At 39.2% G+C, this 26107-nt stretch overlaps 1 protein-coding gene across 4 annotated transcripts in view; it reads left to right on the top strand.

Moving 5' to 3' along the window:
• The window catches only part of htr2cl1 (5-hydroxytryptamine (serotonin) receptor 2C, G protein-coupled-like 1), a 136863-nt gene that overhangs the window by 92892 nt on the left and 17864 nt on the right, over positions 1 to 26107 (top strand). For 3 of the 4 annotated variants that reach the window (XM_067525218.1, XM_067525215.1, XM_067525216.1), the window contains 2 exons: positions 7570 to 7736; positions 11931 to 12986. In XM_067525218.1, coding sequence (XP_067381319.1) covers positions 12581 to 12986 — 406 coding nt within the window. In that variant the 5' untranslated portion in view covers positions 7570 to 7736; positions 11931 to 12580. The remainder of the gene's footprint in view (positions 1 to 7569; positions 7737 to 11930; positions 12987 to 26107) is intronic. The other variant, XM_067525217.1, reaches the window with a different exon arrangement.

The raw sequence follows: 26107 nt of genomic DNA, 5'->3' as shown, positions 1-26107 counted from the left end.
AGGTTCATCAATGTGTGCAAACTCTACCACATGACATAAAATCAATTGATGCATTATTAATTTAAAAAGTCTCATTAGTGCGGCTTTAAGTGATCGAATATAACCACTACTAAATGACGAGATCACGTTCCAAAATCTTCTGGCAAATGACTTATCAAAGATTTCAAAATATTTCACTATGAATAGTGAATAAATATCTGTTGAGTTATGTTCCCATTTAACACAGCCTGGGGAAATGTGGCAGTTTTTTTAAGGAAAGTTAGATTTAATTTTTCACGTCAAATCTTAAATTCAGACGCTTCAAGCAGCGAGTTAACAGAATGTGTAACAAGCTAATCAAATAGTGGTTGACAACACCCATATGCTCTTAAGGACAACTTTTGCCTTTCGTCTTCCTTCAGAACTCGGTAGCTAAGAGCAAAGCATAACTCAAGGACATACCCATTATAAAATTGTCTGAGAGAGTAAAATTCCTCTGTGATTGCTTGTACTTCACCATGCTGCTCTACTCAGGACACTGCAGTTGTTGAGCTTATGGTGTTACTGTTGACACATCAACTGCACTTTAATGGAATTTTTGACAGCAGCACGGAGGGAGTATGAATATACACACACCCACACTCAAACGTAAATAACACACAAAAGAGCTGACATGGAACACAAAGTGTTTTGTGCTCATACTCGAAACGCCACACACTTTGGAGCTGTTTTGAAGAAACTCCTCCCTTTTCTTTTTCCTTGGCAACAGTGTCATGAAAAAATAAGTTAGCATAACTTGTTGCAGTGAAGGTTTAAAGAGGTGTAGGCTCAGAGGGCAACATTTAAGACTCAAACAAATATACAATCTAATCCTTCATGTGTGGCAGGAACATAAAGATGCAGCCACTGTCACATAACAGTGCAACTACGGTGGCAAGTACAGTAGGTGCAAAACACAATGAAAATAAAAAAGTGCCACGTTTGGGGTTTTGGCACCTGTGGGCCGTTGCAGGACACACAGGGAAGAACTAAGCTTGTACCAAACACCTTTCCACCATATGTAGTTACCTGTGTTTGGCAGTGGAGAAAGAGCAAACAATGAGTGTGTTTGCATCAGAGAGAGAAAAATGAAATGTCAAAGCAGGAATGTGCAAATGTGCAGCAGCTGTTTTTTTTTTTTTTTCGCCAGCTGCAACAATTACGAATCGCTAACATAAAAAAGGCAGGGAAGTATGCAGGGGACATTTAGGAGTTCTGTACTGCAAAATTCACATCTTCTCCTCCATATTTATCTAAATTCATATCTAACACTTTTATCTCCTTGTGTCTTTCTCCTTCTGACTCCATCATAAAGCATTTGGTCTTTAAAAAAATCCAATTTCTTCATATTAGATACAGTGTTTCCGTAGTTAATCGGTTGAATGAAAGATAATCGCTGTGGAAATACAAATCCGCCACAAAAGAATATTTGAAAATATCTCTGGGTTTAATCTGTATTTTATCAGTGAATTATAATATTTCAGATGAAGAAAGCCGGGTGGCAAAATTTGTTCCAATTTCCTCAGTATTGCTAAAACCACCATTTACATTCACTTGAAGCCAAACATGTCAGTGTCAATGAATAAATTATACGATAAATGTAGATGGAAGTGCAATTGTTAAATGAAATATGATGATAGCTCAGAGCTAGTGACTCCACAAATGGACCAGACTAATTGTAAAAGGGTTTTTAAAAAAAAGTTTCTGCGCACCAAGCCCTCCAGAAATGTTAAACCTGCTGCTACATGCATTACATTACTCCTCATAGCAGTCTTGTAGTCTTTAGGAACTGTTTACCATATTGCAAAGTGCATCTGGCTCAAAAGTAACAGATTAGCTGACCTTAAAGCAGAAAAACAATTTAAGTTGTGTTAAAAGATTTTAGTTTTTTTTATTGATTCATTGTTTCAACCTGCCCCATTTAAACAGTCTGCATTTTGTTTCTTGACATTTCTAAAGTTCGGTGGCAATCTGTCTTCTGTCTCTTTCTATTTGCGGCTTAAGTAATCTCTGTCGGCGGAAGGTGCTTCTAAGATTCATAATTCATATTCACATTATTCCTCTTCCCTTTTGTGTTTCATTCACTTGGTACAATAATGTGTCTCCTGCTGTCTCCTCCTCGCTCTTTCTCAGTTGAATGATACTGGTTGATCTATTTCTAATTAATAGGCAAGTGGCCTTTCAGAAAACATAATGAGTTTCTCAACAAGTAGCGCTTAGGCAATGACAAGCGCTCCATTTTTATTACCTCACTTATCGACTCTAAGCATTTTCCCACATCTCCTCTGTTCCTTAACTTCTTTACCTGCATGCTGCTGTGCTTACATTCCTTCTTGTCTCCCAGTAAAGTTAAAAAAAAATAATTTAACACTGTCGCTTGAGCTAAATGAAGTTGGGAGACCATAGTTAAAGCAATTTTTAGTTGTATCTTACTTTAGCAGTTAAGACTCCTTATTTTTTTTACTGCATTGATGTTTACTGTAGTTCCCACAGTACCTACCCTTTCTTTTTGTTAGGATGACAATTCCGAAGATTGTTTTGATATTTGGGACTTTTGGATCATATCACTTGATGATTTTCCGCAGACTGAGTTTGTTTTATTGCTAAGGATTCTAGCTGTTGACATTTCTGTTTCTTCCTCAGGATTTTAAAGGTGAGTTTCAAAGGCCTGTCAGGTTCCCTAACTTCACTTCCCCCCTCAGGCTTTCATATGCAATCACTTCCTGTTACTGGTCCCTTCACGTTCACGTTCAAAAATGCATAACTGAGTCATTAGCTACTGGCATCATCCGCCCATCACCCTCACCAGCTGGAGCTGGATTTTTCTTTGTGGGTAAAAAGGATGGCGGCCTAAGACAGTGCATTGTTTACCAAGGCCTAAACCAGATTACAGTTAAGAACAGGTACCCACTCCCACTTATCTCTTTTACTTTCCATCTCCTCCAAGGATCAGTCATTTACAAAGAAGCTTGACCTGTGCAATGCTTATCACCTGGTGAGAATCACGGAGGGGGACAAATGGAAGACTGCGTTCAATACAGCAGAAGGCCATTTTGAATACCTGTTCATGCCCTTTGGGCTGACCAATGACCTGGCTGTATTCTAGAATCTAATGAATGACGTGTTACACCTCCGGCACTTCTGCACCGACTCACAACCTCCAGAAGTCAAGTTCAGGTGGTCCGCCTAAGAAGGACAGTAAGGTACACCTGTGCAGAGTGGAGTATGCACACTACTGCCTTCCATCTGCAGATCAGATCAGAATTTTAAGATCAAATTAATATTCGGTTGTGTGCTTAGGCAAGAGTGAGCTGAAGCAAAATATCAAGTTTTGTAGAACTGTAGTCTAAATTTAAAAAAAAGGAATCTACAAAGCTGATGTGTAAAACAAGAACACATACTACTGTAAAGAAAAGAAGCACTGATACATAATATGCTATTAGTTTCTTCCACCACTTGTGTAAAAGCACTTTAGTTTTGGAAGTATAGGATTCATTTGGCTCTTCAGTTCTTTCATTTCATTATCTCTAATTCACTTACTTTGCTCGTCTTTTATTTATAAACTCAATCTTACACCCTGTTTTTCTTGCTCACTTTCATCATCTTTTTCTCCCTAATGTCCTAACTTCACCATCACCATTCAACTATTTCATCCTTTTTTTTTTATCTGTGTATGCTTCTATAACTTTTGTTCATTTTATTTATTCAATCAGTGATTACTTATCTCAATACATCTTTCTATTCGGCTACTTTCTCTCTTTTTCACTTTTACTTCTTCTTTGTTTTTTTCTTACTCATTTTATCCCCATCATGTGTCTCTCTCATGCTATGTTCTGTTTTCTTTAAATCTCATCCTCTTTGTTTTCTTCTTCACTTCGTATTCATTTAATCTTATATAAAATATAATAGTAGCAAACCCTGTTTTCCACTAATTTTTTTTTTTACTCCACACAGCCTTCTTGTACCCTCAGTGCTGTGTTCTCTCACATCCGTTCATTTCTCTCTTTCTCTCTCGCTCCCTCACTGTCCCTCTGGCTTTGTCATCATATATCATTTATATCCTTTGAATCTCCGCGTTCTATACTCTCCCACTTTCTGTTTCCTCTCTGTCTTTCTCTGCAGCGCCCGAAAGGCTCGTCTCTTCCCCTTGGCTTTGTATGCAGCTGAGTGTGTACTTTGTATAATCTTGAGTCTCTCCGCTGATTTAAAGAATGCTCTGTTCTGTACTCTATTGTGTCTCAGAGCGAACACGCTGTGATCTGTTATCTGCCTGGGCAATACGGGCTGCATTGTAATGCCTTTGACACATCAACGTTCCCACACACATACACTGATACACACTCTGAAACACAGAAGCAGTCAGACCAAAGTTCTTCTTCCTTATCTTCACAGTAGTGGACAGAGATACTTTATATTTAAGACTTACAGTACCTCTCATACCCCTCCTCCTGTCTCTCACATGAACTCATATCTACACACAAACACACATTGCAGATGTAGGGATTATGTTTTATCGCATCACATTCGGCTCAGTGTTAATAGCTTTTACCTCATCCAGTATACAATAAAATTTGCCGCTTTGAATCGAAACAAAATCAACCTTCCATTTCTCCTCAGCTCCCTTCTCCCGCTCTCTCTCTCACTGTAGTTGTCTCTTATTACTGCTTTGTCTCCTCACTTCCCACTAGTAATTTTTACAATGAGCTGCAGGCTAGTTTCAGAGTTTTATGAATTTTAGCTAAATTAAATTTGAATTGCAAATTTTAAATCAACTACTTTAATTTTAATATATTCAAGCAGAATTGTCTGTATTACACTATTAATACAAAAATACAAAAATGCTTTTGTATTATTGTTTTTTCCTACAGAGCCTGTGAGACTAATATAAATATAATTAGTTTTTAATAATAACATTTTGAGTCTTGATCAATTTTGTGATATTTTGCAAACAATTGCAACGAATTTTAGAATAGCATGGAATTTACAGTAAGTACTGTATCAAAGTATCCTAAAAGCATTCAGACAAAAAACAGATATATTTAAGATGAAGAAACTTCGCTTGTTATATAGAATGGGAAGTCGCGTCACACTGAGTTGGGGGATGGGGCTGCCACGTGCTATGCCAGGAAAGCCTGTTTCTGCTTGCCCTTTTTTCATTTGTTTTGTTTGGCTAAAAACCTGCGCTGGGAACTTCCTCTAGCCAAGAAATAGACCAGCACATATTTGTCAAAGCACCATTATACATATGTTGTTAATACCATTTAAATTAATGATACATAAAATGCTAATTAGGGAGCTTTTAAGGTTCTGGTGAGTGGAGTTTCATGAGCCCTTGTAGGTATGTAATTTTTACTGGCAAATGAAAGACAGTGCAGTTGTGCAGTTTCAGGTGCATAATTTGCATGTGATGGAGCAACATTTTAGTAACGTTTGAGTATTTTTATTTCATGAAGAGAAATACAGTTTTTAAAAACACTGTATGCGTTTTTTCTTCGTGACACACGTTTCCTGAAAAAGCTCAAGTGAAGAGAACTAAAAACATTACTAGGAGATCTACAAAGTACATGATATCAGTAGTTATATATGGTCTATATGGTATATATGGTGATCAGTGATATAGTCTCGACATGCAGTGTTGGCCTTTGTCTTGATTTGGTCAATCTGTGGAACAACATATTAGTTTATCTATTTATTAAAGGACAGTTACACAATCATATTCTTATCAATTTCCCTCTGTGAGCACACTACATCTCTTAACATAATCTTTACCAAAATAAAGTGAAAGGTTTACTCACTTTATTAATTACCGACTGTCTCTCTTCTTAAACAATTTCCTGCTACTCACCCTCATCCGGACATCTCTGTATTCAAAACCCTTTCAAAATGGAGACGGAAAGAAAAACTCTTTTTACAATGTAGTGGTCTTGCCCAATTAAAGAATATGCAATAACTTTTACCTGCACTAATGTAAGACTTTTTTTCTGAACACTTAAAAACCAAACCCAGTTTTGTAAAATTAGCATTTTGTTTAGGATTTGAGTGTTTTAAAAATGTATTATTTATTATTACTTATGTTCTTCATTAAATAGCTACTACTGACCTTATGTTAATGTTAACTTGTTTTAGCTGAACCACTTTCTAACTGCATTTTTTTAATGTAAATGTTTTCTCATTGTGGAATTTACTTATATGTGGGTGCACTTCAGATGTAACACAATATCCATCCATCCATCCATTATCAGTAACCCCTTATGCTGTTTAGGGTCATGGGTTATTGTATCTTCAGCACTGCAGCCTGTGCCTGGACCAACTAATGTGATGTTTGTTATCAGGGGGACAAACTAACAGCCACTAACAGCTACTGTTGAATTTTCCTTTTTTCCACTGGAAGGACAAAGAGCCTACTTGAGATTTAACACGCTTTTTAATGTTAGCCTCTGAATACAGCTCAGTAATTGGTGAACTCATGTCTTAACTCTGCAGAGGAATAATTTTTCAACATTGTTTTGCAGCTCTTACTGGGCTTACTAACGCTACGACCCATGCTGCTCTGTAGGAGAGTCCTTGGATGTTTTAAAGGGCGACTTCACCAAATTTCAACTTGCTCTCTATGGTTTTATTTTAGGGTGTAAATGTAGATTAATGCTTCCCTCTGACTTCCCTATAATCACGGTGTAAAACTGTTTCATTAAGATACCTCCTAGATCAGACTCACTGAACTAGCAATGAATGGCTAAAGTAGAAAAAAGTCCTCCATACTTAATAAACATAAAGGTTGTTTGTCCCTACTGTCTCAACCACATAAGTCTTGCTTAGAAAACGAAGCATAACCACATATGGAGACAGGCATCTGTTGAAATTGCACCTATTTTATTGCCAGGCGTATGGTTAGGCACAAAATCATCAGGATTAGGTGTACACACTGAAAAAAGATGTTAAAAAAGAAGTTAGTTTGGTTTCAAGTGCACTGCTTCCTTGACATTACATTGTGTCACATTACTGATTTATACAACAGCAACAGCTAGTCTCCTGTGGGAGTCCTGTGTTTTGTGACGCATCCAACCACCCCATCTTCCTTCCACTGTGATGGTTGTAAGTTTACTTGAGCCACTAGATATCGTAAAATGGTAATAGCTATCTGTTTGTCATTTTTGGCTGCTATAAAAACAACCTTTATAATTGTATTTTACAGGAGGGACAGTGTTGTAAAATCCAAACAGAAAAAAAAATGCCAGTGTGAAAAAAAGGATTTTGTAGAAGTCCTAAGATTACAACTTTAAATAAAAGTTAAACATATAGATCAATAACTAGACATTAAACATGTGATGTGTTTATTCACAACAGGATGCTTGTGTTGGATGAAGGAAGTGAAGATTAATGGTACATTCACTTGTGTTGTTGCTGCTGTGTGGGTGTGTGTGTAGGAGTCACTGTGGATTCAGGAGGTTTATAGTCACTTTTACCTCAGATTGGATGTGAAACGTTCCACAAAAGAGCGTCAAAAGTCAAAGTCTCTTCTTTTTTTCCGTGTTCCTCTCTCTTTCTCTGCAGGCAGTTGCATGACGCTGATCCTTTGCTCTGGATGTGTGGAGTGACAGATGACAGAGAGATTGATACAGAGGGAAAGAAAGCAAGAGGTAACATTGGAAACAGTCGCTGCCGCCAGTAACGGAAAACACCAGCGAAAGTCAGGCACATTGATTGGAAGGCAAAGAGAAGTGAGTAGATTTACTGACACTGTTTCTTGCTCCCGTTCTCTTCTCTTTGTACTTTTGCCTTTGTTTATACACCACATTCCCCTGTTTCACTGCCTTCTTCTCTGTACCTTTCCTTGATGTTCACTGTTTCCCATTTCTGTTCCTTTTTTGCTTTGTAAAAAAACCACATTTCCTCATAACACTAGCAGCACTCAAAAGGCTCAACATTTCTGACTGAAGGAGCTTCACAGTTGTAGTTGCAATGCAGTACAACACTTCCTGCAAATTCTTTTTAGTGGTTGTGCTTTTTCTCACTATACTTCTATCATAGCTTTAAAACAAATATGTGCTGCTACAGCAATGAGTGATGATACTACATGACTTATCTGCTGAGTTTATTAACTATTTCTTACAATACAAACAGCCAAAAACTTGAAAATACAGTGTTACATCGTATGTTCTGTAGACACATAACTATGAATTTATGATGCTGAGACTCTTAAAGGTGAGGTTCACCTCACTAAAAGATGGAAAAGCAGCATCGTCTTGGCAGCTCAATGGCAATATGTATGTCACAACGTATCGTGTGTACATGTACTATATGTGTAAACAACCCATTACAAGATTGCACAATTATTTGTCTCTTCAGTCTGTGTGAAAGTATTTACGTTGTGTTTTATGTCACTGAACTTTACATCAAGTGATGGACTGTGCCTAACCCTAACATAGCTGTGTGTGCATAAACTATGATGTTTCCACAACTTGAACGCGCATGCCATGGCAAGAGGTCTGACGAGCAGGCAAAACCATCCCCTTTGAGTCAAATGGTGGCTCTACTGGGGCATCCAAAACTGGCACCAAAGGTTAGATGTGGTGTCACTATGAGATGCCAAAGGAGCTAAAAAGCAGCGATGTTTGGGCAGCTTAATTAGCTAAAACGGTGAAAAGACAACTTATACCTAGCTTTCCTCAACAGAAATGACTGTTGTCACAGAACTTTACCAACATTTATAGCTATTATTGTTTATGGATATGAAATTTAAACCCTTGGATTTTACGCTGTGCTGTTTGTAGGGCATTCTAATAAATTCCCTGCCACCCTCTACTGTGTTATCTCGCACAGCAGAAATGGCTTAGACAAACATATGTGCAGCAGCAATTTGTCCCCGTGGTGAAATGCAAAGCAACATCTGCGGCTTAACTAGGCTTCGGCAGCATGATCCTTTGTGTCTCCAGCCTTATGCGTGTAACTGTCTCTAGGAAATGGGGTGGAAAATGTTTTACAGTCACAACACCAATTATTATCTACAGATGACATGACTGGTTAGCTGAGAAACGCATGCAGTCACTCTACAGGCTGCATCTGATGTTCGGTTGGAAACTAATGAAGTGTGTGTTTTCAGGCCAGGTTTTAAAATAAAATGAGAAGACTAAAATAGAGACTATAACACCAATTTACTGTCCTGTACAGACGAGAGGTGAGTTAAATGTTCGGGTGACTTGGAGTTTTTATGACATTTTCCTTCAGCTCCTCTTGATCACTTAACCTTCCCACTCTTCCTCTTTTCTTCTCATCTCTCCATCGTTTCATCCTCCACCTCCTGTGACATATTTCCGATCTCGTCTGCAGTGCTGTTTAGTTTATTGCTGAGACTCTCTCTGAGAGCAGGAGACAGGAACCCCCCTGTCTACTCCACATTGAGCAGTGCAGAGATAATAACCACAGTATACACACATTCCTAATGTACATGTAAATGTAGGCACACATAAATGCTCATTGTATTTGTTTACAGTGTTTTCTGATGTTGTAGCTATAAGAATGTCTTTTATTAGTGACTTAGTGTTATCCACACAACAACCTCGTCAACAGCTTTAGTTTAACAAACCCTACTGCTTCATTTTGTTGACTTTATGTAATGCAGAGTCAATTCCTTCAGTGTTATACATAGTCAAGACAAATAATCAATACATCCTGATAAAAAAAACATGGTTTGCTGCCTCCTTTAATCTGTGGCCTAGTTATCGATGTGCCTGGGTAGACTGTGAACTTCCTTTTTCTGAAAAAAAGCATTTTGGCTTTTCAAGGCATAAATGGTGCCTCCTTTGGACTAAACTGAAGCTCAGTTAGAAGATGAATGTCAGTCTCTGTGCCATTGTCACCAAGTTATTGGTGAGCTGCATTATGATCACAAATGATGGGGATAGCAAAAAAAAAAAGCAGTACAGTACAGTAAATAACTCCAAATACAAATCATGTCAAGGCACTTTCCATACAGTAGTAAGGACAAGATCTTGGCGAATATATAGAAGGACCTGACAAATCCTTATTAGCATCACTTAACAGAAGAACCAGATTCATGGTGTGTGGCTTTCATTAACCAGTTGGGGTGAGTGGGAAGCAGAGCGAAAGAAGAAAAAGAGGCACAGCAAGAAGGAAAAGAAAAAACACTGGGTAGATTGGTAGGGCCAGCAACTGCACATACAACTTGCCCTCAAAGTGGGTGTTGTGGATACCAGCAGAAAGGTACAGACAGACAAAGAAGCACAAATACAGGAGAAAGAAAACATCAAGTTTATAATGGTGATATATAAATGAAGCGAGGAGAGAATACGATTTTTTTACTTTCTATAATATCATAAAAAGTTACAATTTTGTATCATACAAATGCAAAAAATTGAACATTTATTTAGAAAAATGTTTATCCCCTATGAGATTCTGCTTTAGTCCTCATGCACCTGTTAAAATTGGAGATAAAGGATGTTGTTGTGTTCACATCTGTTGTGGTAATAAATGAAAAGAACGTTGTTGTGTTCACATCTATGAACAGATGATGAAGCAACACTGTTTTTTAAACATTGTATCTAAATGCAAAATGTGTCCCTCCAGCCCTCCCTCTCAAAATTGAAGTATATGAGATTAAAAAAAAATTATAAACTGCCTAGTCTAGTCTAGTTTGCATCAACTAAATGCTGCTTACACATCCTCAGTAGATATATAAACTGTTATTAAGAACTAAGAGTGATATTGAACCTCTCAATTTACTGTCCCAGAGAAAGTGAATAGCTTTAATTTTAGCCACAGAGGTTGCATATAAGCAGAATAATCATAATATGAATCATTTTTGAAGGTCATAGACTTTGGGTTGTTTTGGAAGAGATGGCAAACAATTTGTTATAATGTGTCATTTCTAGGCGTGAAAACATGTGGCAAATAACAGTGTATCTGCCCACACACATAGATGAATAATCTGAATGAATTATTATGTTTACACATAATCGCACCCGGGCAAAACAGAGACAAATTTGCTCATACACATTCATATACCAGAGACTAGCGTAAAACAATGCAAATAAAAACCTGCCCACGCAGAGCAAAGAAATGTAGATCTGATTTTATTATTGTGCTTATAGCACTGACTAAAATATATACACACACATTAAGAGGGCCTATTCTATCTTGCTTGATGTTATCATAGAAGCAACGCCTACTAAACTATCTCAGCTGGAGGCCTCGATCCGTCTGGAGATGTGCTGGCATTTTATCTCAAACACACTCATGGACACACACTCGACACACACTTCACGTTTCATTCTTAAACATGCGCCCATATTCTAAAAAACTGTTTCATTGTATTTTACAATCTTTCACGCTCTGTCTTACTCTTTCCTACACACGAAGACATATTGTATATGTACACACACTCTAACACACATGCACTGTGACTCCTCCACCTATCCTTGAACACATTTATGAGGTGCTAAATCACCAAGCAGTCTGAGTGGTAAGGGTAAATACAGAGGACAGCCAATACACACACATACACAGAAATATGAGGGTGTAAGCATCAATACTTCTGTTTCATTTTATCTCTTAATGTTTATTTAAAATTACTGTGGTGTTTGACACTGTTAGTCTACAGACGATATTATAAATTACGTCCGATATAGTAAGAATCACTGAAAAGAGGACAACAAATGAAATGAAGAGGACGTTAGTGCCTGGGGGTCAAAAACGAAATATTACAATGGAGATTTAAAACAACACAGGTAAGGTTTCTGAGTATGAACGCAGTGGAAAGTAGCAGTAATACTCGTAGTAGTAGTAGTAAGGTTCAACTTTGCCAAAGGACATAAAAAGAAGCCTCTTGAATATTGACATTGATGATGAATGCGTAGATGCTGGTCTGATCTTTTTGTTGTTTATTTCTTCCATAGAGCTATCTCATCCTCAAATTGATCCTGAAAGAGCAAAAGCCACTTGGAACACCTTGGATACCACCAACTACACTGGAGAGAATTATTCCGAATGCATTTACCAAAACTCATACCAGCAACAATATTGTGGACAGGTGGAGACAGCAGGCACCAGCCATGGATATGGACAATCCAGCTGTTTGTACTAAATTAGAGAGTCTCAAACTCTTAGATACATCAGGAGGTGGATGTGACTAAACACCAAAAAGCAAGTTCTGGTAGAGCGTGTGCCTCACAAACTTGTTGCCAATGATTTCTTGGCAAGAATTGGGAGTTTTATCCCTCACTGAACAGCAAGACTTCACAGGAATATAGTGAAACTCCAGAACACTTTTAGCTAGCTCCTCCCCATCCCCTCTTTCCTTCTTCCTTGCCAATCCTGATCCACCAGGTTGCTTCCTGTTTTCTCCCGGTCCCATTTTTTATTTATTTATTGGTTTCATTGTATTTAAGAATCCAATTGGAAGACATTAAAACTTGTCAGATAACCCTCAGTGCTCAGTGAATCTCTTCGTCCTCCTATTTCTTCCATCTGCTGATGAAGAACGTTTATTAAAACCAACAAATCTACCCTTTTTTGAACTCCATTAGTGTAAGGGTCTCTCTTTGTGATGGGAGGCCCAGCAAGGGCTCTCCTTGGAGGTTTCAGCACCACCACTTCCTCCCTGGAGGCTGGGAGTCGGATGGCTTGGCCAAGCAACAACTCCCTGGACCTGAACCAAAGCGTAGCATGGAGCAGTGTTGGAGATGGAAGTGCAGCAGCCATGAGTGCAGGTCTGGACAATTTCACCCAGCAGTCTGTCACCAGGGCAGTGATCAAAGAGAAAAACTGGCCGGCATTGCTTATTCTCATCATCATTGCACTCACAATAGGGGGCAACATCCTGGTGATACTGGCAGTGTCGCTGGAAAAAAAGCTTCAGAACGCCACCAACTTCTTCCTGAGATCACTGGCTGTGGCGGACATGCTTGTTGGCATCCTTGTCATGCCCATCTCCCTCATTAACATCCTTTATGGTGAGTCAGAACTTTCTAAAGACACACAAATAAAGTGCTTAACAAACACAAAATTAGGTTGAAAGAAAACATCAACTTGATGTGTACTGGTCAGTAATACATTTTCTAACTCCAACTAGCTAATTACAGGAGTTATAATAATACAGGAGTTGAACTGTGGTCTGTGGTCCACAGTTCTCCCAACTTGCTACAATTCTTTCTTTTTACGTTATGTTACAGAACATAAAGATGCACTGTTCTTCCCAAACAGTTGAGATATTGATATATATATATATATATATATATATATATATATATATATATATATATATATATATATATATATATATATATATATATATATATATATATACACACACACTATATTAAGTGTCATGGTGTGAAAACAGTTGGCAGTACAGCAAGCGTTTCATAATTATTGATTCTATAAAAAATGAATCCCAGTTTTGGATCTGCATACACCTCAAAAACATGTTGCTAGGGGTTTATTGGCAAGAAATATAATGCATAATCGTGAAGTGGATACATGGGTTTATAAATAATGTAAAAAAATGTATGCGATTATGTAAAAATTATGTCACTCTAACTAAAACTAGTTAAGATTAGTAACAATAACAATTAAGTTGGATAAACTTGGGAAATTCCATCAAATCACCTTATTCAAAATGTTGCGAATCCCTCCATAAGATATTTCACTGCATATGTGAAACATTGGCCTGCTGTGGCACTAGATGAAAAATCAGGAGACCATCAAAGTCACTGCACCGAATGTAACGGTGTCCATCTAGAGGCTGTAGAGCCGGAATGTTAGAACAAATGCATATCAAGAGCCTTAAAAGAACTCTGTACATTACTCCAGCTTACAGGGTCATGATGCTGACCAAGCCAGCACTATCTGCTTGGCTAGATGCCACTCTGGGAAAACGTTAAAATATGTATTTTCATAATGTGGATGAACTTGAAAACAGCAATCTCCTCAGTCATTACTGCTCATTAGACACAGTGCCAAAAATTGCTTAGTCAAATGTCAGACTTAAGAACAGTTTGTTATGCATTCTTTCCTGCACACAACGATCCTGAGAATATCCAAACACAGTTACAAAGTGAGAGGTGAGTCCTATATAATAAAAGAACAGATAATCCAACCCGCTATTAATGCTTGTAATAATTGATTTTGTTGTTCAAATGTCTTCAGTCTAAATCTCACTCAATATTTAAACAATCTTCACCACAGATTTCTATCCCTATTCTCCGGTACTCACCCACTCACCAGCTGTTGCCAGCCCACTGTGACATGCTCTCTGTCATTATTTCAAATCCTTTTTCAGTGCAATTATTGGAATGATTATTACTCCTCTGAGACATTGCACACTGTTATTTTGTGACTGATTCAGAAAGATGGAGGATGCCAACTTGATAACTGTAATATCATACCAGCTATCAACTGATGTTCTTTGTTACAATATCCGTGCCAACATTGTGCATCAGCACCCACATTAGCTTAATAGGATGCCGAGTTGTTATATATCGGAGGCTGTGTGTTTCATTTCTTATCCAATGTTGTGTAAAAACATAAATTCAAGAAAGGCCGTCTTTCTGTACCATTTCATCCAAGTCTCTACACTAACACCACAAAGGAGAGGTATATTTCTGTGCACCTGTAAATGTCACAATCACAGGGCCGATCACAGAGCTGATAGTGAGAAAATCTATTGGAGAGCTGTAGAATTAACAGAGGTTGGCCTTTGCAGTTTTCAGGATAACTTATCAATCCCCACATTATAGACTTCCAAGAAATCATAGCACTTTCTCCTGGATTTCATATCTGTAATTATAATTTTGAGATAAGTGAGAACATTTTTTATCGCCACTTGAAGGAAGTTGGACGCACAAAATAGCTGACATATTATCACCTTATAAGGGTTTATATGTGGAAGGTGCAATCAAACATTTTTATATTTATGCAGTAAAGACAGACCTGTATTAGCATTAATTTAGGGTTTTGCATCTGATCATCTGCTTAAGTTCAGTATTCAGTGTGTAAAGAACCCGTCACTTTTGGCTGCTCGCCTGTAGCTGAAACTGAGCCAAATGCTGAGGAAGAGTCCGATGAAAGTGCTTCGTGAGTTTGTATTGTAAAAGTGTCATTATTAAAATTGTTGTTTACCTTTAGGGGACCAAAAAAAAAATAGGGTCAAACAACGTATACTGTTTACAAGACGCCACAAAATAATAATGGTCTTATTTGATTTAATGCTAAAAATACCTGTATTACAACCTTAGAAATGTGGAGCAGTGGATCTATACATATAGTATAGGAAGGCTACTGTATGAATTCTTCAACCATTTTTCCCTCCAGCTCCTTTGTGTCCACGGCACAACTTGGCCAAACTTGCCATATTCATTTCTCCACTTTGTGGCTGTCAGGCATCCATTAGGAGTACTAAACAGGACAAGGAAGGTTGATTGCTGCTTAGTGGGCCTTGTACGGTCAATGGACAAATTCGCTCTGTCGGTCTGTTGGTTCAAAATCCTGCTGGAGCTGATTGCTCACTGTGCTGATCAATGTATGACACAAACACTCACTCAAAGAAAAAAAATGCTGACAAATCTCTCTTTTTCTTTCTCACAAATATTACACCAATATGCACAAACACATAGAAACAGACATGCAGTGCACCTCTCTCTGTGAGATAGATGGAATGCTAAGCACTGCAAACATACACACAAGGATGCTCACACACACTTGAATAGAGCCAGGATCTATACTTGCAGTGTTATCCATCAGACTGGTACTTGACTACATTGATCCCCATGGCTCGCTGAGTGATAGACCAGACAAACACACACAAACACACACATTTTTTCATCACTTCGGAGGACATTACAGTGGCATTAATTATTTTTCTGAAGACTGACACCAACTATAATCGCTAGTTGTTTAACACAAATTTTTAGCCCTCATCATAACCTAAAGCTAAAATTGAATTATTTCCGTAATGGGAACTGGTGAAGTGAATAATACCTTACAAGGGCAATGGGTGGTATTTATCAGGCAGCAAGTGAATTGTCGGTTCCATAGTCACACAGATAGTCATTCTGGTCTGATCCTCTCGCAAAAATTAATTTTTTTTTTTTTTTTTTTTATGCTGCCTACGATCAGGAATACATGTTATTGTGCAGATTATTGTGTATGGGGCTGGACCATGGAGCAACCTGGTAGCAAGATGGTGCCAGGTTGCGCTATGATAAGAAGGCAACACAGCAGAGCCAGTGTGATGCTTTGGGCAATGTTCTGCTGGGAAACGTTGGGTCCTGGCATTTATATGAATGTTACTTTGACACATATCACCTACCCGAACATTGTTACAAACCAAGTACACCCCATTGTGGCAATGGTACAGTATGATGCTGTTGACATCTTAGTGCCAGATACCAAAGACACCTTCGGTGGACTCGTGGAATCCAAGTTTCAATAGGTCACAGCTGCTTTGACACAATGAAGATGATCTACAGGTGTTTCTTATGTTGCGGCTGATCTGTGTTTGTCCCCACAACATGAACAAGACACACGTCATAAAATCTTTTCACACAGTAGAAATCAACAGTGAATTATTCAGATTATGCTACTATCGGTGATGACAATGATCACAATGACAACAGGACAACTGTAATGAAAGATGATGTGGATGGTAATTTAACAAATTTTTTTTTGCTAGCTGTGATCACGCACCCGCACACACAGACACAGAGTCTGCTGTCACAGTTTTTGGCAAATACGTTTAAATTATTCTAATTGGAATGGCCCCCTCCCATACCAAAAAAAGGTTGGCTGTTTCTAGATCCAGAACAACTGATTAAAAAAACACATAATGAGAAATGTTCCCTGGACAGAAACAAATGTTTATAATCATCCTGATTAGTCATATTTCTTCAGATAACCCCTGGAATGTCATTGTAGCTGGGTTCACACAAAGTTTACATCTGTTCCACTGTTATCATACTGTTATAATAATAACCAATGGTGGTAAGTAACAGAAGTACATAAGTAAATTTTTCATGTATCTGTATTTTACATAGGTAGTTTTAATTAGGGCTACTTTGAATTTTACTCCACGACGTTTTTAAGCAAATATATATTATTTTTACTTCACTGCATTAATCAAAGTTACAATCAAATTTCTTAACACATAATACAGCATTGTTTCCCTTTTTTCAATGAAAATGATTCATTAATGATACAGTTATTGGTTCACTTATCTAGACAGACAGGCATAGTGTTAGTCCCTCCATCCATAAGCGAGAGCAGGGCACCTCTATAACCAGTGATACTTCCAAGATGGATGCTGGAGATACGCTCATATTGCTTCACAGCTAGGAGGTTGCAGGTTCATGTCCCCGGCTGATCATGGCCTTTCTGAGTGGAGTTTGCATGTTTTCCCTGTGCTTACTGGGTTTCCTCCGTGTATTCTGATTTGCTGCCAAAGTGCAAAGACATACATGTTACTGCTGACTCTAAATTGCCCATAGATGTGAATGGTTGTCTGCCTTTGGATGTCCTTCTGTGTTGGCCATGAGATCGACTTCCGACCTGTCCAGGGTGTAACCTGCCTTTCGCCCTATGACAGCTTGGATGGGTCCAGCCCCATTGCGACCCTTAACAGATAAAGGGTTACAGATAATTGATGGTTGGATAATAAACTGAAACTGTTTTAGCATTAGTGCCTACTTGAGGTGGTGTGTTTAATGACTTTTCTATCAGCCAGAATGTTATGATTTCTGCGATTAACATTACCATGATTTGAATAGATGAAAAAAACCTACATAGCCATTTTTTAAGGATAGTTTGCCTTTTAAGACAACATCCAAGCTTTCAGGCTTACAAAATATTTAAGCTGTTAGCCTTAAGATGGCGCCGCAGCCTCTGTGTTTCGATGTGCTCTACTTTGCCTTGTTTTATGTTTTAATTCAGTTTTCTGCAGCACTTCTGGTGGCTCTTACTCCAGAGAAGAGCTCATAAACATCAGAGATACTATCCCTACTTATTTCCAAATTTTGGCTTCTATTTCTCTGATTTATTGGCTATTCTTTCCGGCAAACAAAGAGATGTGGAATCTGTTTTTAAATCAACAGAGGCTGTGCAGTGATTATTCGGTTGTATCTCTGCACTGCTCCCCAGACCCGGAGGCCTTCATCATTAACTGCAAGCCTTTTTACTCCCCCCCGTGAGTTCTCCTCATTCATTCTCGTCGGTGTTTACATCACACTGTGGGGTAATGTGCGTGAGGCGCAGCGCGTGTTCGGTGACGAGATACTGTGTTGCTTATTGTCCTTCAGAGACTTTAACAAAGGTAATCCCTCCCACGACCTCCGCAAATTCAAACAGTTTATCAAGTGCCGACCAGAGAGGGGAAGATACTGGACCACTACTTCACCACCATCAGCAGTGCTTATCATGCTGTTCCTCGTGCCGCACTGGGCCAGTCTGACCACATCATGGGGCCCCTGGTTCTGCCAGCATGCAGGCAGAAATTAAAACTCTGCAAACCTGCCTTGAAGATCACATCAAAGATGTGGACCAGTGAGGCTGTGCGGAAACTTCAGGAGTGTACGATCTGGGATGTTTTTAGCTCTGCCACTAACAGTCTGGATGAGTACACGGACAGTGTGATGTCCTACATTAACTTTTGTGAGGACACCCATTCCATCACGCGCCAGGGCGGGTTATAACGATGACAAACCCTGGTTCACAGCTAACCTCAGACAGCTGAGGTCAGAGAAAGAGGCAGCATTCAGAAGTGGGAACAAAGACAAATACAGAGAGGCTAAATACAGTTTTAGCAAGGAGGTGAGCAGAGCTAAATCAGTACATGGGGAGAGAATGGAAGAGCAATTCTCAGCCAATGACTCTGTCTGAAAAAGGGCTGAAGGCAATTACGAATTACAAGCCTAGAGCCCTCAACTCTGTGAACGAACTGCTCCTGGTCAACGGCCTGAGTGAGTTCTGCCAGGGAGCAGCCCTCCCTCCACAGCCACAACTGGATTACCCACACAGCATCGCACCGCGCCTCGTCTTGTCCCAGCTCAAGGACTTTATGCGTCTTCTGGATCCCCGGCAGTTTGCCTACAGAGCTAACAGATCTGTAGACAAGGCTCTGAACATGGCCCTCCAGTTCATCCTACAGCATCTGGACTTTACAGGATCCTATGCCAAGATACTGTTGGTGGACTTCAGCTCTGCCTTCAATACAATCATTCCAGCTCTGCTCTATGACAAGCTCTCCCAGCTGAACATGCCTGACTCCATGTGCAGGTGGATTACAGACTTCCTGACAAACAGGTGGCAGTTCATGAAGCTGGGGAAGCATGTCTCTCACTGCCGGACCATTAGCTATGGATCCACCCAAATGCTGGGTCTTTTCTCCTCTGTTGTTCTCCCCGTATAACAACATCTGCACATCTAGACACCAGTCTGTCAAACCACCCTTATCTGCAGTCTCTGTTGGAGAAGAGTCAGTTCCCTCACCAAGAAGGCTCAGCAGAGGCTGTATGAGGATGTTGGTGAACTATTACACTGCTATTATCGAATCCATTCTCACATACTCCATCACAGTCTGGTTTGCTGCAGCCATGGCCAGTGACAAGGCCATTAAAAACTGCTTACCCCCTGGGAAGATTTTACATTTTATATTCTTAAACAAGGCTTTTGGCTCTCTTTTTTTTTTTCCCAAAAAAAAAAAAAAGCCCTGTCCTCTCAAAGTGAAAACATTAAAACCACTAACAGGTGAAGTGAATAACATTGATCATCTCATTTCAATTGTACCAATAAAGTGAAGGGATATAGTGACAGGTAAACGAGGTTAAAATGTGATGTCTAGACGTCTGGGTCAGAGCATCTCTTCAACAGCAGGTATTGTGGGATGTTCCCAGTATCCAGTGTACACGTATAGACAACTAGTTAACCAGCAAGAGGAACCCGAATTTCCATAATTTAATGATCGTGTGGTGAGTAAAAGGTAGCCAATCTGGTCTGAATAAAAAGAGTAGATATCGTAACAGAAACGGTTGAAATTTGCAATGCTGGCTGTGGTCAACAGGTCAGAACATTGTTGCACACAGGGCTGCAAAACACGTTCAGAAAGCCCATGCTGTTTTTGTTTTTTTTGTTTTTTTGTGGTTGATCAGTCTAAATCCCAAGTCATCAACTCATTTTGAATCCCGCATAAAGAGCAGTGTAGAGGTTTGTTGCATTAACCCTCTTCTCTGACAAAGGACCATGATGCATTGCAGTTTGATTTTCTGCAATACCAAAGTGGCCAACAATTTGCTTAATCTCACAGATAATGTCTTTCTAAATCCATTTTACATTTCAGCACTAATCTGACAGTTATTCAAAACATTAATTTTGACATGAAGGGACAGGAACATGTCAACATATGAAATGAGTGTTATTTTTGATTTTCTTGGCTAGTTTCCTTTTTTGGCTCTTTGTTTGAATGGTGATAAAGAATCTGAGTGCTAAGAAATCAGAGATTGCAGAAGTTACATACTGTGAATTAAAATAACAATAATATCTAAACATTAATAGATGATGAAAACATAATTAAGCCCTTTTACATCAAATATACATCAATACATTGTTTCAAAATAAGAGTGGAACAGAAGACAGATAGCAGGATAGATACCTGAAGAAACAAAAGCAGCAGAGCGGAAGATGAGCTCTTATATACTCAGAGCCGGAGTAGATCACACATGAAAATGCACACACACTAGAACAGGCAGCCTTAGACTATATGACCTTCAAGGCCAACTCAATCAAAGTTATCGCTGAAGGCTGTCTCTCTGCATGGAGCCCTAATTGTAAAAACACACACTTACTGACAAATCACACATGTCAAAAAAGTTGCCCACACTCTGATGCTGGACTTTCTTCTTGATAGTGGATGTGTCATCTGTGCTATAAAGAATTGCAAAGTAATTCCAGATTGTCACAAACACTATGATATAAATGAGAGAAATAGAGAGAGAGAAATGGTGCAGTAAATTGAACATTGCTCAGTTGTGCGGAGGCGGTCGATAGCATCCTGCCACTTACTATCAAATAAATCTATATGAGAACAGCAAGAAGACAGACTCATTTAACTTTATGGAAGACATCCGTAGAACCCTTAATAAAAAAATTTAAAAAAAGCATTAACGACAGTTATTGTTATATATACTCGTGCTCAACTCTTAAGGTTAATAATTTTGAACTAGAGAAAGAAATCCACTAAATCGCAGAAAGTGGTTTCCTGCAAGGCTCCACAAATGTGCTCTTGATTGTTTTCATCTCAAAGATGAGTGAATCAGTTACATTTCACAGCCCAATTACAGTAGTCTCTGAAGCATCCCAGAGCACATCTTAGGCACAAGGGTGTCCAAAAAAAAGGCAAAAGAAGAATTTTGATTCACTGGACTTTTCATCCAAGCCTTGTAAAATCTACTGGATGTGGTGGAAGACTATGGCCCAATCCCAGTTCTCCCCCTTCTCCCTATCACTTATAAGGAGAACGCCCCATATTCTTGGTTTTGAGGTAGCCCAACTCACTTCAGCAGTGAGGGGCAGAGAGAAGCAAGGGTTATGAATAAATATATGGCTTGTAAAAATATGTTAACCACATGATTAGCTTAGCTTATGTGTTATGAACTTTTTCTGACCAAAAACAAAACCAAAAAAATATTTTGTTTTATTTGCTCCAGGTACTCAAGTTTCTTTCCCACAGGTCAAGGACATGCATGTTAGGTTAATTCAGTGGTTCTCAATCTTGGTCCTCAAGGACCCTTGCTATGCTTGTTTTGCAACTAACTCTGCCCTACCCACTGTGGTTACCTAGATCAGGTGTGTTTAGTCCATCAAAAGCTGAAAGATACCAATTAATTTTAACTTCCTCCATTCCATCCCCATCTTAGATGGTATGCTCCAGCTTTCCATTGATAGAACACACCTAAATTCAGACAATCAATGTGTAGCAAAGGGTTAGTTGGAAATAGTTGGTCCATGTGGATCAGTTTTGAGAACAATGGGTCAATTGGTGACTAAATTTCCCATAGGTGCAAATGTGTACCCCACCTCTTGTCCAGCGACACCTGAGATAGGCTCCAGCCCCCCTGCAACCCTAAACAGAAAAAATGGTAACACATAATGGATAGAAATTGCTTTACTTGGTTCACCCAATGTCAATATGCCAGTTACTGAAATAACAACTAACATTAACAAAATAAGCATTAATCAATTCATGATAATCCCACATTTACATTCAATGCATTCTGTGAATCTGTACAGCAGCCCCATGTTTACTGTGCAGAAAAAGCATTTAGCTTTATATTGCTACAGTAAGATCACAATCTCACAGTTAATTATTCAGATAGCAATAAAGTTAGCACAAACATGAAAATTGTAAAATGACCACCGCTCAATTCTGCCATAATTTAATGCCGAGAGATTACAGAAGGTCAAAGAAAAAAGCCATATTCTGCATTTGTTAGGTGAGCATGAGACTGAGTCTGGGAGCAGACATGTTCAAAGTCCCAATGCTGTGATGCTCATAGAAATAGCTCGGCTCTGGCTGGCTGCCATTTGGACATCAGGAGGAGCTCGGCTCCAGAGAGCTTTGGCCCAATGTAACCTCTGAGCCCAACTGACATGAAAGGTAGAAAGTGAATAATTTTCATCGTGTCCAGTGACAGGGGCTGAGCTAAAGGAGGGGAGAGGTGGTTATGTTTTTCTATGCAGTCAGTCAAAAATAAATGCTATATGATTAACAGTAACAATTTGTGGCTTTGTTAAAACTATTTTGGGTTTAAGCCCTGTAAGCTCAGCCATTGTACTATATATGGCTTGTATATTGCTATTCATTGTGTGAACAAAAAAATGTTTGCGGTAAGAGAATAACTTCAAGATACAAAACACTGTGGCATCAAGTCTTTAGTCAGATATTCAAGTTAAGACCTTTTAAGTCCTAAATTATTTTCTAAAAGGCAAAGACGAAACAACCGTTGCTTTACCTTTAAAAGGAGACGAAAAATCATATGATCTTAGCAAACTGAAGTCTCAGACTAAAGTTTTGCAAGGAAATAGGAACTCGGACACTATACAGAAATACTGCCATAACAATAATACAGACTTTGCAACATTAATTCAAACTGGTGGAATTTGCAAGGGGTAGGTTTTAAGGTTGCACCCAATACCATTCCAGACACTAGTGCTCAGTTTAAGAAGATTAAAAGAAGATAGTTGGTGAAGCAGCATGGAGATGTAGTAGGCCCTCCAACTCGCTAGATGATGCTGTACTCCAGTCTGTGAGGGAGAATGAATGGGTGAGTAACTCAGCAATGACTTGTGGGAATTGGAGTACAGAATGAGCAAGACTTACTTGAGTGAATGGAAAGGAGAGCAAAGTCTGGAGGTGAGGGAGGTGGTTATGATGGAGAGGGGAGGATAGTCATGGCAATAGAAAAAGATCCCCTGATTCTACGATGATGAGTGACTTGACAAGACAAGAAACAGTGATGGGCAACTCCCTGGGAAAGATGCAGTGGTCTGGATCCATAGAAGAGAAACAGGCCTGGTATTGAATAAGTCAAAGCAATGGTGAGCATCCAATCCCTGACGTGAAAAAAATTCCAAAATCCATAAAGTGACACAGTGGCAAAAACTCCAATACCAGAATATACAGGCTTTCACAGACAACATAAATGCAGTTGACATCTACATCAAGTTCTCCAGGGAGGAAACCATTGACAACAGACTGACCTTCCTGGACTTCCTGGACTGAATGTTAGTGCTTGTGGCAACCTAGAAATTTGAAATCTCCAGGAAACCCACATACACGGGTACGTAGTCCAGTACCTAGTCTCAGAGTCAAAGGAAAAATCTGATGATTTCTTGCATGGCTAGAGCGTCAGAGAAACTCAAAAGGACCTACAGAAAACACCACATACCTGTTCACTTCAAACCCACCAACACATTGACACAAAGACTCATTCACTCGTAAGACAAAACACAAGAAGAGCAACTTAGTGTATGCAGTCCAGTGAAGTGAACAGTGCTTAGAGCTCTACATTGGAGAAACTGAAAAGCCTCTACACAAAAGGATGGCCCAGAACAGGAGAAACACCACCTCAGGACACATTTTGGATTGAGAAGACAGCTGATATGAGAGAGGAGTACGTGAAGCCATTTATGTTCACATGGAGAATCCTTCTCCCAACAGAGGAGGGGGCCTCAGGCACAACCCGTCTCCCATTTTTCATGCTGCCCTTTCATCCATGTCCTGGAAGATTAAAACCTCTGCACACATCCACTACCCTCCATCTTAGGGGTTAGGGAGCATCTTGATGACTCCACCCTGTTCCCACCTCCCACCTAACGAGCCTATTCAGGCCAGGGTGAAACAAAGGCCTATTCTGGAGGATATAACTGGGTTCCCCAGCAACTTTATTCAGACGGATTGGATTTGGCGTGATCAAACATAAACGTAGCATGGTTAAACCTCCTCCTTAAAACAAAATGGTAGTGAGGGGCCATGGTAATCTTAATTCTTTATGGGCAAGCGGCATTTCTCATTTTCCTTAGCATCATTCGTTTAGTCAGCAACAGAGACAATCAAGGGACAGTGATAACTCCCAGAATCAGGTCGTAAAACCTCAGGGTGGTCAGAACCGTGGATGGATGAACTTGATCAAAGCTGGAACATCGCGACGAGAACGCAGACAATCTGGCAGCTTGGTCAGCGAACTGAGGAGGCTTATAAACGAGAATGACAGCAGGTGCAAAGGATTACAGGCAATTTGTGAAGCGATGTGAATGTGAAGGGACCAAACACGAAGTGACTGCAAACTAAAAGCCTGAAAGAGTAGGTGAAGTAGCAATCCTGACAGCATTAATGATAGAGAGGTAAAGAACAGGTATTGAGCACTGTGTCTGGCATGGGAAAAAGTATGTGACCAACATGCATCAGAACACACATACTGCAAAATACCCCAGAAACCAGAAATGTAATTATGACCCATATGTGACCAAGTCTGGGTTGGATACTTTCTGATCACAGCACTGTCACACATAATATCTGAAGCCCATTCCCATCCCCAGCTGTCCAGTGCTGGTCCAAGCCCGGTAGAAATTGGGTAGGTTTGCGTCAGGAAGGGCATCTGGTGTAAAAACTGTGCAAAATTAACATGCGGACAATGATCCGCTGTGGCAACCCTGAACTGACAGAATGATCCCAAAGGACAAAAAAAATTTAAAATTAAAAAATACTATCGAAATTTACACTTAAAATATTCCTTTAACAGGAGTTTTATCGTATTTGAAATCCCAAATGCATCGCATTTGTGGTGCGGACATGTCTTAACTCGTTTCTAGCCCGTCGTGTATTTGATGTACCAGTGTCAAAGGGGATTTATTCATATTAAAGAAATAAGAGACATTTTGGTTGAGATCAAATAAGCACAGGTCTTGCACCTCTAATCATCCCAACAGTGATACTGTGTGTCCTGGTATTACTGTAAATTTCAGTTTAAAGTGAAGAGTTCAGCTTGAAATATTTACTTGGTGGTTTTACGATGTGTTGAATCAGGTAGAGTGGCATCACTATGTGAAAACCATAAGAGACTAAGTGCTAAATGAAATTACTTAGCTCAGAGTGTTGTCCCTGTTAGCATGGAAATCAGCATCATGAACCTTATCTCGATTTCTGTATATAAATAAATAACATGGGTTACTGTCTTGAATGGAGTTTTCTACCTCTTTTTACTAAATTTTTATTAATTTTTACTCACCGAACAAAGTATTACTGCAGTTCTAACTAAATTTGAGTACACATAACTTTAGATCTACAGCATCCAAACACAGCTGCTGCCATTAATATTGGATAAACCATTAACTTAATGTACATTGAACAGTGTGTCTTGACATATTATTTTCCTATTTACCAAAGACTGACTCAGAATAGTCCAAGACGCAGTGCTCACAATCACAAGTTACACTTCCGAAGAACACTGTATATAGTTCTTTCATCTGTCAAAGTGTCCTAGAGCAAGACAATGAACCTTGGTGCTACACTATATACATGCAGACCATT

The sequence above is a fragment of the Channa argus genome, chromosome 12 (assembly GCF_033026475.1).
Source record: "Channa argus isolate prfri chromosome 12, Channa argus male v1.0, whole genome shotgun sequence".
Lineage (NCBI taxonomy): Eukaryota > Metazoa > Chordata > Actinopteri > Anabantiformes > Channidae > Channa > Channa argus.
Note: the sequence above shows the minus strand (reverse complement) of the source record. Positions and strands in the feature narration are given on the sequence as shown.